The 17,043-nt window shown below is 51.6% G+C and overlaps 2 protein-coding genes across 8 annotated transcripts in view; one reads left to right on the top strand and one right to left on the bottom strand.

Moving 5' to 3' along the window:
- Positions 1–2,643, top strand: part of SPHK1 (sphingosine kinase 1) — a 67,587-nt gene extending 64,944 nt beyond the window's left edge. For all 4 annotated transcript variants that reach the window (XM_039500466.1, XM_039500469.1, XM_039500468.1 and 1 more), the window contains one exon: positions 187–2,643. In XM_039500466.1, the coding sequence (XP_039356400.1) occupies positions 187–994 (808 nt within the window). In that variant the 3' untranslated portion in view covers positions 995–2,643. The remainder of the gene's footprint in view (positions 1–186) is intronic.
- Positions 2,644–5,903: 3,260 nt separating this feature from the next.
- The window catches only part of UBE2O (ubiquitin conjugating enzyme E2 O), an 81,304-nt gene continuing 70,164 nt past the window's right edge, over positions 5,904–17,043 (bottom strand). For all 4 annotated transcript variants that reach the window (XM_039501366.1, XM_039501363.1, XM_039501364.1 and 1 more), the window contains 5 exons: positions 14,076–14,736; positions 12,946–13,082; positions 12,091–12,294; positions 11,092–11,149; positions 5,904–9,508 (listed from right to left, as the gene is read on the bottom strand). In XM_039501366.1, coding sequence (XP_039357300.1) covers positions 8,733–9,508; positions 11,092–11,149; positions 12,091–12,294; positions 12,946–13,082; positions 14,076–14,736 — 1,836 coding nt within the window. In that variant the 3' untranslated portion in view covers positions 5,904–8,732. The remainder of the gene's footprint in view (positions 9,509–11,091; positions 11,150–12,090; positions 12,295–12,945; positions 13,083–14,075; positions 14,737–17,043) is intronic.

Raw genomic sequence — 17,043 nt, 5'->3', positions numbered from 1 at the left:
TAGTGACATTTTGCAATTGCAGTGTCTTCCTCAGCCAAAGGGGGTGCCCTGGAGCAGCACAGAGTCAGCGGCAGTCCCCTGGGGGGGTCCCCAAGAGTCCCTCCCCCGCTCCGACCGCTGGAGCGTGGCTCGGACAAGGTGAGGGCCCCAGCTCAACAGATCTGCCTGCTTTTGTCTCTGTTACAGCAACACGCGGGCCTTCAAGGAGGAGCTGCTGACCAATTGCACCTATTTCCTCTGCAAAGGCCTGCATGCCCCCATGGACCTGGTCTCCCTGAGCACGGCCTCGGGCAAGCGCCTCTACTCCTTCCTCAGCTTCGGCTGGGGCTTCATCTCCGACGTGGACATCGCCAGCGAGAAGTACCGCCAGCTGGGCAACGCCCGCTTCACCGTGGGCACCATCCAGCAGCTGGCCGGGCTGAAGGTCTACAAGGGGCGCCTCTCCTACCTGCCCGTGGAGACGTCCTCCTCCGTCTCCTCAGCCCCCGGCAGCCCTTCAGAGCAGAACAGCCACCACGTGCCATGCAGTAACGGTCGCCCCCTCCACATCCTCCCTCAGCCTGCGCCACGGCCCCCTCACGAGGGGTCCTGGCCAGAGGACTCGCTCCTGGTCCCCTTCGACCAGCCAGTCCCAAAGCACTGGACCGTTGTGCCTGAGGAGGAGTTTATCTCCATTTTCGCCATCTACCAATCGCACTTGGGCGCTGACTTCGCCATGGCCCCCACGGCCAAGCTTCACGACGGCGCCATGCACCTCTTCTGCCTGAAAGCCGGGGTCTCACGGCTGGGCCTGCTCAGACTCTTCCTAGCCATGGAGAAGGGGACCCACCTGGACCTGAACTGCCCCTACCTTCACTACGTCCCCGTGAGGGCCTTCCGGCTGGAGCCCTTTGCTTCCACCGGGCTCATGACGGTGGATGGCGAGCCGCTGGCGTGTGAGCCAGTGCAGGGCCAGGTGCACGACCAACTCTGCCGGATCATCAGTGGCTCCTGAGCCACCTGCCAGCCGGACCAATAAACTGCTTCACAAAGGGTTTTGACCATGTGCATCCCTGGGGAGCAGTGAGGGAGGACAGGCAAGGACCACGGCAGAGAATGCTCACACCTCCTGCCACTCAGTGTCTTCTCCAGCCCCTGCCTCTCTCCTCCTCTGGAATAGTTCACGGGGTCTCTTGTTCCCCTTGCTCTGCCCGGCCTCCTGAGTCCCACCCCCCCACAGTCCTTTTCCTGCCTGATCACAGGCACTATGGGCCTAGCACTAAGAGGTTTGGTTAATAAGTTTGAGGGCGGGGGAGGGACACTCACAGCCTGGCCTGCCCCCGTGTCAGGAAGCTCCTGCGGGACACAGGTGACTCCTGAGCAGTGGATGGCAGGTGATGGTACCCAAATACAGGTACAGCTCTTTCCAGGTCAGCTTAGCAGCTGCAAGGATATTTCTCCCACCACCCCCACTCTAAGTGCTGCACTGCTTCCAGATCAGCCTATCTTTGCAAGGGACTCTGCAGATGAAGCCAGGTGACTTGCCAAACCCAGGCTCCCCACAGTACAGGCCTCCCTTGCATTTCTGCTCCTAGGTTCCCCACAAGGACAAAGTCAGTCTGCTCCCTTCCCACAGCTCAACAATACACTAATGGCACAAGAGCGCTACCCTTTCCTCCAGGAGCAGAGTGCCACGGGGACCGAGCAGTGACAGCGGGCACCAAGCCCTGGGGCCTGTAGGGAAATGAGAACTGGTTCCACCATAAATGTCGGCCCTAGAAGTTTATAGTTTGTTACAATGAACCAATATTTTTTAAAGAAAATATTTCTACCAAAAGCTCCATGGAGACAGAGTTTATTCTTAAAATGAGACAATAAAGATCTAGCTTTTCCAAACAGGAGGCCTTGGTTGTTATATGGGGAGCACTCTGCTTTCATTGCAAACCTAAGCACCTGGAACTCCCAGGTTGGACTGTTTCCGCCCTGGGATTGCTGTGGTGTAATAAGCAATAAAGTTTCTTGGAGCAGCAGCATCTCAGGGGTTATTGCTTTCCGATTTTGCCAGCAAGGGGCTGTGGGCGAATTGCTCCAAAATGCACTGCCTCTTGGTGTTTGCACAGAATCCCAGTCAGCCTGCTAAAAAATCCCTTTATTCTCCGGCGTATGGACGAGCTGGGATGACTCATGGTGGGCCAAGAGGTGGTATCATCCCAATCCAAGGTATTAAAAAATTAAATTAATTTTGCAGGGTCCATTGAGTTTATATGTTTTAACTGTAGAGGGGAAAACCATCAATCTAGTCCAACAGCTGTTTCTTTAGAAACATTTTGGAAACAAGTAGGCTAAAAAACTCAGAACTGTTACAATAATCTTTATAAAATCACACAGCATAGCACTGCTTGGGGTCAGACGCCGCAGTGCGGGGCAGCCTTATGAAAACCTAGGCAGCGTTCATGTCCATGGCCCACATTGCATGGGTTGGGTTAGGTAGCAACAGCTGTAAAGAACACACATCACAGCCCCAGTCCCGCTGAAGCATTCTGTGACTTTCAGCACTGTGCAGGTACGTGATCTGAACAGATAAAAGCTTGGGGGAAGGGCTGGCTGTGCAGGCAGACTGAGCCGCCACCAAGTGCTGATTAGACCCATTTCATATGGTGACACCATTTTTTTGGTTGCCCCTAATTTTTTATCTAAAGCGACAGTAACGAACCCGGATTTAGAATGTTCTGCCCTGACAGAGGAACCGTAGACAGCAGCTGCTGTTCACATTTATTCATCTGCAAATTATGCAATTAGGATCCCCAAGCAGGGAAAGAAAAGTCTAATTGTTTGCCAGCCAGTCAGGATCCAACGGAGCTCAGAGTTATTTTCACTCCAGCAAGGCAGGCAACAAACAGGACCCATATCCCAAAATAAGGGATAGGGGGGAAGGTACCTTTCTGTATGGCATTGGGCCAGGTGTACAAATAGATGCAGTGATGCTCTGGTCTAAACACTTTAACTGTGTCTAATTCCTTCCTCCATTGTTGGGAGATTAGGAACAGTCAGGAACAATCAGTAGCATGTGCCCTTCAGCAGATGACCAGGTCTGCCTGTAGAAATGTCTCCGCTACACCAGTGTTGCAGTCTTAGTTCTGGTTCCTAGAATCTGAAAGATTCTCTCTGGCGAATTCCACCACCTAGGCCCATACTGGCTTTTCCTGCATGTCCAGCTCCAGCAGCTCTGGGATTTTATTTTGTAAATCCACAAGTTTTCCAGGAAGTTCCTGGATTCCTAAACCCTTGATCTTTCTGCAGGAGAATTTGATTTTCAAGGGAGCCCTGCCTCGGCACTTGCATGGCCTAGAACTCTACAGCTGCAGCTTCTCTGCAGATGGCATTCCAGGTCCTATGGTTTCCAAAGTTTGCCCCAGGTGCTTTGAGTCTGGTTTTACAGCAGCCATCCTGTCCCCTAGGCCTGCTAATCTAGCACCCTCAGCTTTTAGCCCACAGTCTATTGTCTGGAATTGGTAACCAATGAAGTTGGCAATTGAGACTGTGCAAACTCCTCTTAAATGGTAGTGCATGCTGCAGGCAAAGCCATGAGGCCGCAGGCCATCAGCACTGTGCCCCCCATTTGTGTGTGCCCATTAAGAACAAGCAGCTGTTTGCATCCACTCTGAGGTTTCTGCTTCAGGAGCATCAAGCTCCTTCCCTGCATACAGCAGCAGCTCCTTGTCTCAGGGCCGAGCTGTCAGACAGTGCAGCACAAAAGGGAGGCGCATGTCAAAGTTACCCACCCACACCCTGGAGGTTTCCTGGCTTCCCCTGAGTAGCCTTCCCCCCCTCCCCACCCCGTAATACCCTGGTGTTACCTTTACAAGAGCCGTCTGAGCCTCCTGCTCCCTGCAGCGTGCATGTGCGCCTGTACACCCAACCTGGCCATGGTTCATTCATTAAGGTAGGCCCCTGGCAATAGCTGCCTAGGAACAGACCTCCCTCCTCTCCGAAGAATGACTATATAAAACTAAACTACCGCAGTTACAGCCTACAGCCAGTGCAACACTCCACCGCAACACTCCAGCTCCTGCCGTAGCTTCCAGCGCATCCTACGCTTAATGTGATCTGAGCAGAGTGCGGAGCTGTTAAATGGTGCTCTGAACTCTCACAGCAAGTCATTAAGGTTCACATGTACTTCATTTCTGCTTTGGTTTCTCCTCACGTCCTTGACCCTTGTCCCTGCTGCCTGTCCCTTTAAATCTTTTCTAACCACACCTGTTCAGTCATTGCCCTTTAGAAAACAGTACTTACACAGAACACTTAAGTCCACCACTGTCCTGGAGCAGAACGCCTTATTCCCATTCTGCAGGAAGGGGGAAAACTGAAGCCTCGCGAGATTCACTGATTTGCGCCCAAAGTCACAGAATCAACAGAACAGTCAGGATTAGAACCTGGCACTTTCTAAATTCCAGGCCTGAGCACCATCCATGGGCCCCTCTCAGCTTCCCTTTTTTGGTGGTGGGAGCCAAGATGTCACCCCATTCCATTAGGTCAGAAGGTTTGAGGCGTTCAGCCTCAGTTCACCGCACTGTGCCTAAGCAGTACCAAGGTCTCTAAACACAGCTCCTATATTGTCCTAGGGGCTGAAATATAAGCGTGGCAAACACAAGTTGATTGTTGGGGTCATGAAAGGGTTGCAACAGCAACTGAAACCTTCTTTCCAAAGAGGTGCAAGTTTCCACTGACTGCTCCCTGATCTCACTGCTCTGAAGGGCCTCCTCACGCTCCATGGACATTCTGTGTTGGCCTCTCTAAGGTCGCCAGCTGAGGTCCTATCCACAATGGTAGTTTAGGATGTGGACACGTGTCCACTGGCAGCTGGGCAAACCTACTCATTTCACATCAGTCTGTAAACAGCCGACATGTGGTAGCTTTCAGGTTACTGCAAGTTTAAGTTAGATCTGAACAAGCCAGCTAGGGGTGACAAGCTGGCATCTCAGACCCCATCACCAGACTAGCTGAACTTGCGTGAGGTTGTTGGATCTTGGTATTACCTTAACTACTGGACAGAAAAGCTGCTCTTCCTGAACCTTGTATAAATGAAGAGCCTTATCCAAAGTCCATCAAAAGACGCCCTTTGTCCTCAGAGGGCTTTCCATCGGCCCCTAGGAGCACCAGTCAGCTACAGAGCAGTTAACTAAGCTTCCTCAGGGCTAGATTCTGCCACCTTTCCTCACACTGGCTCCACCAAGCATAGTAAAACCCAGCTCCTATGTAGAACTTTTAATCAGTAGATTTCAAAGCACTTCACAGATGGAGACACGGAGGTACAAAGAGGGGAAGTGACTTGCCCGAAGTCACCCAAGCAGGCCAGTGAGCGAGCCAGCAGAACTCAGCTCTCCCAAGTCCCAGTCCATGCGCTGCCCACTGGCACTGGTGGTGATTTCCAGAGCAGAGTAAAAACCTCCTCGTCTGAATAAAGGTGGCAGGATCTTTAGTTCTGTGGCATGTGATATACTCACACACAGGGAAGAAAAAAAGCACAACCAGAGCTATTCACAGAGGCAAAATTTAATGGCAAATCACCTTTTTCTCTTTTATTACATCTTATTTAGCCAAACCAAAAAAAAAAATTGCAGGTAAAAAAAAAAGTAAGTCACACAGCACTTTATACATATATGGTAAGCAACCCAGCATTCACATCTGCACGTGAACAACACACCTCTAAGCATGGCCTCAGTAAGAGTCACTTCCATTCTTTGTTTTTAAATACTGTACAGAATCAAGGCTACAAACTGATTTTGTAATATTTCTTCCCCGCCCCTCCCCAGCACTTAAAACAGTTACAGGCTGTTCTTATTTGTACATCGCAGTGTCAGGTAGCCAGTTTTAAGGCTAACAATATGCATCATGCTTTGGCTTTTTGTGTGGTTTTTTTTTTTAACTTTTTTGTTTTGCCTTTTTAAATTTTGTTTTTAACCTTTAAATATTACATACGTACACCAAAAAAATTACATAGCTGCAGTGTGCTCAACAGCAATCTCAGACCCGGAGCTTCACATGATCAAAAGCTTAGAAAACTTGTAAACCTCTGTGCGCATCTCAGTTAGGGACAGACAGCTACGAAGAGCAAGGAACGCTCCAGCAATGCTATTAAGGGACAGGAGAGCCTCCCCACTACCCCCCACCTCCCCAAGGCCAATAAGCAAGAGCTTTCCCAGCTGAAAACTCCAGGATCCTGTGCAAAGCTCTTGGTTATGATTAGAGAGGCAGCCTTCTTAGGGGGGGGGAAGGAACCATCTGGCATACAGTCAGGCTGGCTCTCACAATGGCACCTCTTCTCCCACCACCTTCCTCCAAGCAGATCAGTTCCTACAGCTGGCTTTTGCTGTGGCAACTAGTCCCCTCCACCCTTCCAGGAGAAGATAAAGAGAAACAACTAGAGAGAGACAGAGTGTGTTGTGTGGGTGGGCAGTGCTAGAGACCCCCAGGCACGTGAGCAGATTCTGTTCTCTACTTGTGTCTTTCTAATAAGCAGCTTGTCAATTCCTCCTCCCCCGTCCTTTTGCAGAGAGAGGAATGCAGTGACACACCAAAGGAAATGAGTCTGTAAGTCGTAGTCTGGCCTTCAGTACAATGAGTAAGACGTCTAGTAACGTGTGGAGCAACCCCCTGCATCAGATGCCTCTCACCCCCAAAGGACAACGTCAGTTAGCATCCCAGCCCTGCCCTTTTACACTGGAGTCAGTTTTCTTGCTCATGAAATGCTGGTTAGCATGGAGGATAGCCAGGAACTACTGCACCAGACCCACCCCCACAATGCTACTGCCGCTCAAGCCTAACGTGCAGCCACCCCCACAGCTCCCTAATCCAGACCTGCAGCTCTCCTGAGCAATCGTGGCAGCTAGTGCAGAGGATTCTGCAGTGCTGACGTGGAGACCAGAGTCAGTGTGAGAGAGACCCCGTCCCAGTGGCACACTGTTCCAGTGGGGAAGTCTGACCCCAGGCTGGATGTAGCCAATGGGACCCTTATCAAATTTCTTCCAGTGGATAATGGGTAGTTGAGCTCCAAACCCATCCAGGCAGCCGGGAGCACTTTGCAAACGTGGCGAGACGGCCTGCTGACGCTTCCGCCCTCAGCTTCAAATTCAGAACCCCGACAGCCCCTGGCTTTGGCAGGGGTAGCAGTGGCGGGAGAGCTGGTAAGGAGGAATTAGGCTTGGTTTCCTGTGAGGAATTAGCCTCATTTCCCATCTTTACTAGCCATGCTGAAAGACAAGCTTAGCTATTGCTTCCATGTGGAAGCTTGGCATCACTAGCTAGTTTCATCCACTGGGGAGGACACAGCTGGCCCGCCTCTGTGGCAGAAAACGGGCTTCTCTCATCTATGTTGGATGGGAGCTTGCTGTCAGACTCGACTCCTGACAAATCTAGCTGGGCTTGACCGGGGGTCTCCAGCAGCGCACAGAAAGCACGCTGCAGACACTTGGAATAGGAAGCCCCCAGATAGTCACTGCTTTCATCAAACCCCCTTCAAAGTACTCAGTGTAAACCCCTCTCCGCTAACGCACACGTGTCCCACTAGCCGTGTCCTATAGCTACCGGGCAGCACCGTAGAGGGCACTACGGATGTACATGCAAGGTCTCCAATGCTGCTGGCTTCCGGCCTGTGCAGGGTTGGGGAGGAGCAGTGGCTCACACCGTGAAAGCTGTGTTTGTTAAAGATGCGGTGTCCTACTGCAGCCCGTGCTGCCGCAGCAGGAGTGAAGTCACACTGCACAGGTACAGGTCTATACTTGTGATTTAGCCTCAGGAACAGCTGCAGCCTGAGAAATTTATCAACAACTGAAGAGGTGCAGAGGGATCAGCGGCACTAGGTTCAACATCCACACAGAAGCTACATCATCTACCCTAGATCCACCTTTGCTGCTGATCAATTGGACTCAAGCTGAAGCAGTGCACATGGGGCTCCCAGGCTCCTGCTGGATGGAATAGTGCCAGCAGGAAGCTGACTCGTGTACGTTTGCAAAGCGCAAGCAGGATCTGGCGAGGACGGGGAGTGGAAATGTGTTTACTGTTTTGGAGAAATTACTTCCACGCGAGAGATCAGAGGGCCAGGACCACAGGGAAACCCCAGGGTATTGCCCAAGGCTGAACAGGAACCTGTCTATCACTTCATCTCTGCACCCTAAGTACCAAAGAAAGGAGTGGGTGAGCTGAGAATCTGCCAGTGACCAGCTATGGGCAGGCACCCCACAGGGAGCAGGAGACTTTGATGCAACCAGAGTCTAATGTCAAAGTATTCTCAAGCTGGAACAGACTTCATGAAAGCCACAAGACGTGGTAGTGAAGGGAAACGGAAGGACTGGGAGGACACGGCCTCTCAGCACTGGACACCACAGTAACCATACCTTTAGGGCTGAATCCCAACTGGAACGTTGGGGTCAGACATAGCAGCCAGGGGGTGGAGCCCACGGTGCACCGAGAGGTGCCCGGGGACCAAAGAGCACTGAGGGTCCCAGCTGCAAGACTGCTTTGGAAGGCTCAACTCCTTACACTTCAGGATCAAATGAGCGTGAGGAACGGGGGTGGGGTTGGGGGAAGTAAAGACCAAGGAATGAGCTATTTGGGCTACTGCCGTCTTTATAAACACACCAAACTGGGGAAGAGAGCCAGGAACGAGCAAGGCCAGTTTATTGGGAACAGCGTTGGCTGATTTCCTTGCTGCTTCCCCCTTCTCTTCTGCATCTGTCTGCCCCTAACCCGACGTTTCACTTGTCCTCTCTCCACTCAGGGATATTGGCCTCTACTAAGGCTGCCCGGTACTGCTGCAAGACACCACGGATGCTTTTAATGAACCCCTTGGACAGGGGGAAGAGGGGAAAGCCGATGTCAGGGTAACCGCTCTTCTCGGGGAGGAAACTCCTGTAGCTCTTTCTCCTTTTCTTTGGTTTCACACTAGGCTGCGAGGCAGAGTCCTGGGCGGCTTTACACGCGTCCGTTAGGTCTCTCGCCAGGAGGAGCCCTCTGGCGTGGCCCATGCTCTCGGAGTCTGAATACTGATGGCCGTCGCTGGCCGCGAGCGTCGAGGCTCCACATCCAGAGTCTTCCAGCTCCTCCTTCCCTTCTAGCGCCAAGTCGGAAAATTCAGCCGCCGCTGCTGCCCCCAGCTCCTGCTCCAAGGGGCTGCTGTACTCGCCCTGAAATCCCATACTGTCAACCGGGCTCTCAGCCAGGGTGCCACAAACAGAAAGGAGAGAGGAGGAATCAGCCCCATTGGGGTGCTCGTGGCTCCTTTCCACCAGTTCGTTGGTCTCTAGCCAGGACTCTATCCGGTAGACCAGGCGCCAGCCGTTGCAGCGGAAGTGCTCGCGGATCTCGTGCTCGAAGACCTCCACCGGCTTGCGCAGCATCTGCATCATTGACTGGACCACGCGGATCAAGGCCATCTCATTGTAGCAGCGGCTGTTCTCGTAGCCCTCCTGAAGGCCCCGGTCACTGTCGAACCCGGCCTCGTTGTAATAGGGCTCATTCACTAGGATCAGTCCTGCCCGGAGAGAGGGAGAGCCAAGAGTTAAACAGAAACCTCACACTGACCTGCGACCTACAGGGGGCGCTGCTGGGCTCTGCCTTTGCTGAAGAGTGCTGAGGCCTCAATCTATCACGGCCCTCCCCACCGGGAAGCTCCCTCCAGCTTCCGCTGCCATATCGACCCCTGCAGCCCCAAGACGGCAAGCAGGGGTGCAGGCAGAGGGAGCAGCAGAGCAAGGTTGCCATGCTGGACTGGTAACGTGTGGCAATCCGGGCAGGTGCACGTCTAGCTGCTGCACCAGCATTTCATCCGGCCTCTGACGCTGCTTGGGACACTTGTGAGAACGGGTCTGGTGGCCTCCTGGCAGGGGCCGGTGGTCACTTTTCAGACTACAGGACCACTTGCAGTGAACTGCCTCGGCTTGGGAGAAGGCCATGACTGGACTAGTAACAGGTACAGATGCTAGCTCAGCATGGGTGAGGGACAAGGGGCACTGCCCGAACAGAGGGGCACCGGAAGAGTCGGTGAAGGGGGAAATATTTCACAGGCCTGGCCTGCGCTGTGGTTAGCGCCCCACTTTCAAGGCCAAACGCTTGAAAAAAAAAAAAAAAAGTGTGGTAACAGAATCACACCATTCCTTAAAGTGACACCCAAAACTGCTTTTAGTGCCGCCTGGGCCACATTTTGTGCTTTTCTTTTCCAGCCACCATCTCTGGCACAGCCGTGGGCAAATCACCCACACCGGGTTCTCTCCGGTTGACATTTTAGGCTGGTTGTTCTGCCTGGGTGTGGTGATGGCACAGCCAGCGCCACCCTGCTGGCAAGGCCCCCGACTGCTTTAGTGCTCCTGACGGTGGGTGGGGTCTGACATTTCTCCCACGACCAGGCAACAGAAGGGAGCGGTCTGAGGCTGAGCTCGCAGCAGCATTAACAAATCTCTCTGGTAATCCAGAGAAGTTTGCAAGAAGAAGTTGATATTTTATCCTCTAAATGGGGATTTATCGGCTCTGTAGACAAGAAACAGCCTCTCTGTTCTGAGAGGGCTGAGAGATCAAATACCATAGACCAAATACTCCCAAGTCAGGCTCTGGCCTTTCTGGACAGCAGACTGCTTGCTAGAGAGTTTCCAAGCAGGGTTTAGCAGTACCGGCTGGCAGTGCTGCAGGGCTTGGGCATACCTGTGCTTCCTTTCAAAAGCCCACAGAGCAGTTTAGGAACCAGTGTGTAAACAACTGACGTGGGCAAAAATAAACTAGATGCTGGCGAGGCTGGTGACTCACTGCCTATAAAGAGAAGGACCCAGGCTCAGCAGCAACCTCAGGACCTTCCTCTTAGGAGCTTTTTTAGGCGTTAGCAGCTGGCTGGAGGCAGCTGTGGTTCACCTTCCCAGGCACAGGGCAAGAAGGAAAAGGCTAGCGAGGCTCTTGCAGAGAGAGGAACGGGCTGAGGGAAAGTTACAGGGACGGAAGGCAGCCAAGGACAGAGGGATGGGTAACAGTTTGCCCAGCTGCTTTGAGATGCCTTCACACAGCTCAGCAAGGCGGGGCGGTGTCTCTCAGGGTCCCTCCACCCCACACCGGCTCTGCAGCTGCATTTACCTTGGATAGAGATGAGCACCTGGAGAAGGCTGGATTTGCTGGTCCACCTTTCTGTGCCCTGGAACACACACAACAAGTTATCACGGACAGCTTCTCATGAATGCAGCATCCGTTCTGGTCAGCATTTAACAGAGAAAACAGGGGAGGAGACAGTCCTCAGACTGCAGCTTATAGTGACCAAGGTGCATTCAACATTTGCTGCCTGGGCCCAACCCTAGCTGCATTTGTGCACACCTATTTTAAAAGGTCTGCGGGTACAATGATGGGCCGACTGCACTGGCTTCAGGCTGGGCAGATACTGTGGAAGCTTCCCCTGGACAGCTGCTTGTACACCTTAATCCAGGTATGTGGCACCTGCCCTGCTGCTCCAGAACTGAGGTCTCAGGTGGGGCCTGCACCAGCCCTGCTGATTGTGTCAATGGCTGGATATTTGTTGTGGTGCCCAAACAGGAATGAGAGACCCTCCCAGCCCTAAACTCACTGTGCCCCCTATGTCTTTGCTAAGCCTGTTTCCAGCATGCCTTGGCTGCTCACCGCAGAGAAGGCAAAAAAAAAGGCCAGAAAGATCAAGTCTCAAAGGGTAGGAGAATGACCCGTGATCACACTATGATCCCTGCGCACACCCTCAGTCCCAACAGGGGCCTGTGGCTAATACTAGCCAGTCCACAGCTCATCTTCCAGGGACAAACGTGGGTTTTGAGACACTCTTTCAAAACCCTGGGTTTAGCAGGCCAATGCTCAAACCACTGAGCTATCCCTCCCCCCTCAAACACTCCCTTTGGCTCTATCCATCTATCCAGACTATCAGGCCCGGTTCAAGCCCAATGCAGACAGGGCCAGCACACAGCTTGGACCCCCATTCCCCAGTTTGCTCTCTGAACCTGAAAACCGTCAGGCCTGTGGGGCCAGCAGGAAGCAGCAAACACCGCTGCCTAGTGGCGGAAGTCTGGCTCCGTTTAAAAGCCATGTGCCATGCAAAGGGACTGAAGACAGCATTACCTTTCCTATCCAGGTCCCCAGAAGGCTGACGCAAACCTTGCCATTGTCGTACAGGTTGGGGTTCAGTCTCCCGCTGCACTGGGAGAGGTAGCGGAAGAGAGGGGGGACAGCCGGGTAGATGTTGGGTAACTGGATATCGAACAAGAAGAGGCCGTCTTCGTAAGGAGTGCGTGTGGGTCCTTTAATAAGTGCTGAGAAGAGATCCTGTGAAGAGAGGAGATGTGAGCACAGAGGCAAAGGCTAGAGGGAGTGCCAGGGCTGCCCTCTGTCCAAGGCAAAGAGGCAAGCCCTGGTAACAAGGCAGAGCTGAGTTGGGGGGGGGGTGAGGAGGAGGAAGAGATAGAGGCTTTAATTAGCTTAACACTAACAGGGGACTTGGAGAACTAGCTCAAGCCTTGCAGATCTCCTGCGGGTGCCAGCTTTGGGCTGTGGACTTCCACCTGAGACACACTGAACTTCACCCATCACACTTCCACCCTGCAGGCCCGGATGAGTGATCTGAAACAGGATTTCAAAGGGGTCTGGTGCATGGTTCCAGTCCATTGACTGGCTACGCCCGCTGCCTTGTTGGCTCTCCACTCGCTCACACTCCCTGCTTAACCTAATTACACAGCCCAGGCTTATTTGGTGAAGTAATTCTAGTATCAGATTCCCACCTACTCGTTGTTTATTACCAGGGCTCTCCGAAATGCAAAGGGGAGCCAATTTACTGTAATTATAAACTTCTGCCAAGTGTAGATGCCTTGACAGCTCAGAATAGAGGATTAAGTCTGAAACTCCCTCCTAAGCCTTAACTATCAGGCTACTCCCAGTCACTTTGCTAACACACAAACAGACTGGAGCACATGGACTTGCCATTCTGTCTTCAAACGTCTTGACCATGATGCCATCAGGCAGAGAGGTTGCCAGCAATGCCATTTCTTTCCTGACTGTGCTGAAGAACTTCTTAGCTTCTGGTGGTTGGAACTCCATTTTCTTAAACGCGTGGGTATCTAAGGAGCGAGGGGGCATGACAACCCATCAGATTACAGAAAACCCTCCTCCAAAATCAAATGCCTTCAAAGGGAAGTTTTTTCCCTCTCAACAATTGTGCCCAGTGTCATGGGGAGGAGAGAGAGAAGATACTGGTCAGTGAAGCTGGGGAAACATGGCTGTATTGTTATTGGAGATCTCAAGCCATGAGTTAGCAGCAAGGCACTACAGCCAATACGCTGCGACCACTTCTGGGCAAGAATTTACACCTCAGCCGAAGAGCTGTGTTAATAGCCCCTTTTTCGCCACAGCAACAGGCTCAAAGCAGAGGTTGGGTATGTTTTCCCAGCTGACCTGTCCAGGATGATCTGTTTGCCAGATATCTGAAGCTGTGTTGTCACCGATGCACCACAGAACCAGGCAGTCTTGTTTATTTCTGGCAGGTAAAAGTTGGTTTGAGTCAACAAGGACCACTGCACTCAGAGGAGGCACAATCGATACAAGAACATCAGCTGTCTCCATTCTGCCTCTCACCCTCCACCTTCCCCCAGCCAAGAAAAGCTCGTTTCAAACTTGGTTGCAATGAGGTTTTCATGCTGGTAGGTTGTGGATCGCACCAGCCCTTAGCAATGCTGGAGTGCCAGTCTTTGAGGCAAGGGATTCCTACAGCGCACATTGCTGCAGAGCGTCCAAGTCAGAACAGCCACAAGGGGAACGAAAGGGAACCGGTACCACAACTGCGTCACATGTGACAAGGCTCTGAGCACGTGCAAGAGACCCAGGGTCACTTCCCAGACCAGACTCCTCTACAGATAGGAGCCCCCTTTAATTGCCCCTTCCTAAGTGACTTATGAATTCCAGGTGGGTAATGCCCTCTCTCAGTGGCCCTGCTTCCAGGAGAAGGGGAGAGGCGAGTGACTGCAGGGGACTCCTGCTGGGGCACAGGAGTCTCAATGGGGAAGGCAGTGGAAGAATCTGAAGACTTACGTCTAGCCCCAAGGTGTCACACTCACCTGGGGCATATTCCAGCACAGAGAAGACCTCCCCCTTGGCACTTGTGAAGGTGACTCCAGGCTTGCCTCCGCTCTGCTGGCAGAGCACTGGGGTCTCACTAGGCCACTCCGACCTCACCGGCGTCTGCGCCTCAGCTTTTTCTTCTTTCTTCTCCGTCTCCACCATAGCTTCCATCTTCTCCTCCTCCACAATGGCCACGTTATCCAGGGTCTTCTTCAGATTCTCCTGCAGCTTTTTGATGTCATCCAAGAACTTCTTCTCCCGGGTGGGCTTTTCGGGCTCTACTGTCGGCGAAGTGGGAGAGCCCGTTAGCAGCTGCTCCACAGTCATGTTCTTCAGGCTCTCTAAGATCTTGATGGCCTCCTTCAGCTCTCGGAAACTCTTTGGTGCTCCCTCTTTCCCAGCTTTCTCTGCAGTTAGATCAGCAACCGCCATAGCCACAGCACCCTGCACTTGTTCCTCTACTTTTTTCACCTCTTCCGCTACAGGCTCCTCAGGCTCCGGCTCTTCAGTTTTTGGGTGGTCGTCTTCCATAAGGCCATTGTCCGTCTCCCAGCTATCGCTCTCATCCTCCCATTCATCGGAGGATGCCCCACTGGTGCTGCCATCTACAGAATCATAGTCAGATTCTTCGATCTCCGATTCTATGTTGTACAAGTGCTAAAGGAATCAAAAACAAAGAAGTGAGGTGGAATAGGGCTGAAATGCACATGCTTTATTTACGGTCATCTTGGATGGAGATAAATCAGTCTCTACTGTTAAAAGGAAACCGGAAGTTAGAAACAGCGATCCTAGCAACACCAAAATCTCCCCAAAAGGCATTTTTTCCCTTTATCTATGTAAAGTGGATTCTATTTGAGCTGAGTCCTGCACTTATGAAGCTCCTGTGAGCTGGGTTCTGAATCAGCATTTCCCCTCCCCCGTCGGAAAATAGGGTGTTTGGGAATAGCTGGGTCAGTTTTAAAAAGAACACAGCTGTCCCAAAAGCTGGGGCTTCCGTTGCAGACCAGAGAGAGCATGCATGCTAGAACTGCAAGACTGAAGTCCCAGCTTTCTGAACCCCACACAAATTTTGCAGGTGTTAACGTGTCAAATTTGTATTTCTGTTTTTGCAACTGAGCCAGCTGCTGTGTGAATACAACTGAGCCAGCTTGGCTGTGTCTGCATTCCATGCATCGACAGAAACAATGCCTGAACTAGCTAGAATGCACATGTTTCACTATCTTCTTGTGTGGCATATTGTAACTGCTATCAACGCTCTGCTGTGAATAGTCTCCAACCACTGTACTTCACTGCCACTTTTTAAGGTTTAATTGGGATAAGGAAGCCTTACTAGAATTGCTGACCTGACTCTTTTATAAATGTGCTTTCTCCCTACCCCTCTTCTCTATGTACCCTGAGAGTCTAGCTTCCCCAAACTCCATCACAACCCCTCCCCCTCCACTCCCATTCTTGCAGCTCTAAGTTTCAGGGGACTTGTGTGAGTGTTACATTTCTCAAAGACAGCCTTGCAAAGCAGACATGAAAATGTATCAAGTCGGATACAAATTCGACTCATCTATCCCCACGTTTGTCATGTGTGGGGTGGGAACAAAACCGAATGGATAGCTCCAGGACAAGTAGTAGTTTGTAAGGTGTTTTAAAGAGGTTTGTAGGATGGGAAGTTTTAATCCCGAACTTCTGAAAGTTCAAGTGATGTTGCATAAAACCTATACAGCTCATAAAAAGACACACACTGATCACAACAGCTAAAAGCCAGGCATGCAGATGTGCTGTACAAGCTTTCCACACACAGAGCTCTGCCAAGGAGCCTCAAAATCCCCACCTGCACCAGCACAGTTATGCCAGTCGCAGGCCACCCAATAACCGATTGCCAGCTAAGGTTAGATCCTGGGGAGCTAGACCAAGGCCACCAGACTTCCTGCCCTTGTGGCCTACCCCACATCTGAGTGGAAAGGCTACTTCGTCAGCCAGTTATGCCATCTTCATGGTTATTTTTAGCTCCACTGACAGTGCCCAAACAGCTAGTCTCTGGCACAGGCGCAGAAACGAAAATTACAGTTCTCAACAGATAACTTAGGATCTCGACATTCACCCAAGTCCTGTAATTACATGTTCAGACAGAATCCCAGGGAACAGAGTGACACAGCTTGCTGCAGAGGCGCGGCGTGAGAGCAGCTCTTTGTGGAGCACACACCAGACCTTTCATTCTGCCTGTGATCCGGTCACATGTGACAATAGGGGGAAGGGAGACAGCAGACTGCTTTGTAACATCCTCTTCCATTTCCATAGTGCAGGCATTGACCATTCTACTGTCATTAATGCAGAGCTGCTTGAGGGTTTTTTTTTTTTTTTTTTTTTTTTTTTTAAAGTCTTGATCATCAACTGCTTTCTGGACATGAAAGAGCTTCTGTAGCAAGAGAAGCGATGTGTTCTGTGCTGCTCTGATAGGGGATGGGACCCTACAAAGGCAGGTATTCTATTTTCTTTAGAATGTCTGTCGTCATTAAAAAAGACGAGAGGAGAGGAGAGGAGAGGAGAGGAGAGACAGGACTAAAAGGAAGGCAAAGACAGGCATTTGAAGAGAGCTTAAAGAACCAGGAAACAAGGATGAGGAAGACAAAGTAAAGTGGTTCATTAGGCAGTGGATTAATGCGTTGTCTTTCTTGGTTTTTGCACTGTGCTCACCTCTAACTGCTCATCTGGGGAGAGATTTGGGTTCGAGGCCTAGGTTAGGTCACCATTTAGTGGTTCTAGTCCAGATCCCTGTTGAGATGAGTTCCTGTCTGCATCCTGTAAAACTTGCCCATACCGGTATTGCCCTGGCCTCTTCTTTCATTCAGTGTTGAACGCATTCTAAACCAATATGCATTTCCTCACCTTTTGGGGGCAAAGCCAGACTTTAAGGCACCTGCTCCTCTACATGGTGTTAACTTCGCTTGTGCCAATCAGAAACGAACACAAACA

Source organism: Mauremys reevesii, linkage group 15, assembly GCF_016161935.1.
Source record: "Mauremys reevesii isolate NIE-2019 linkage group 15, ASM1616193v1, whole genome shotgun sequence".
NCBI lineage: Eukaryota > Metazoa > Chordata > Testudines > Geoemydidae > Mauremys > Mauremys reevesii.
The sequence above is the reverse complement of the archived record's forward strand: the minus strand, read 5'-3'. Positions and strand labels throughout refer to the sequence as shown.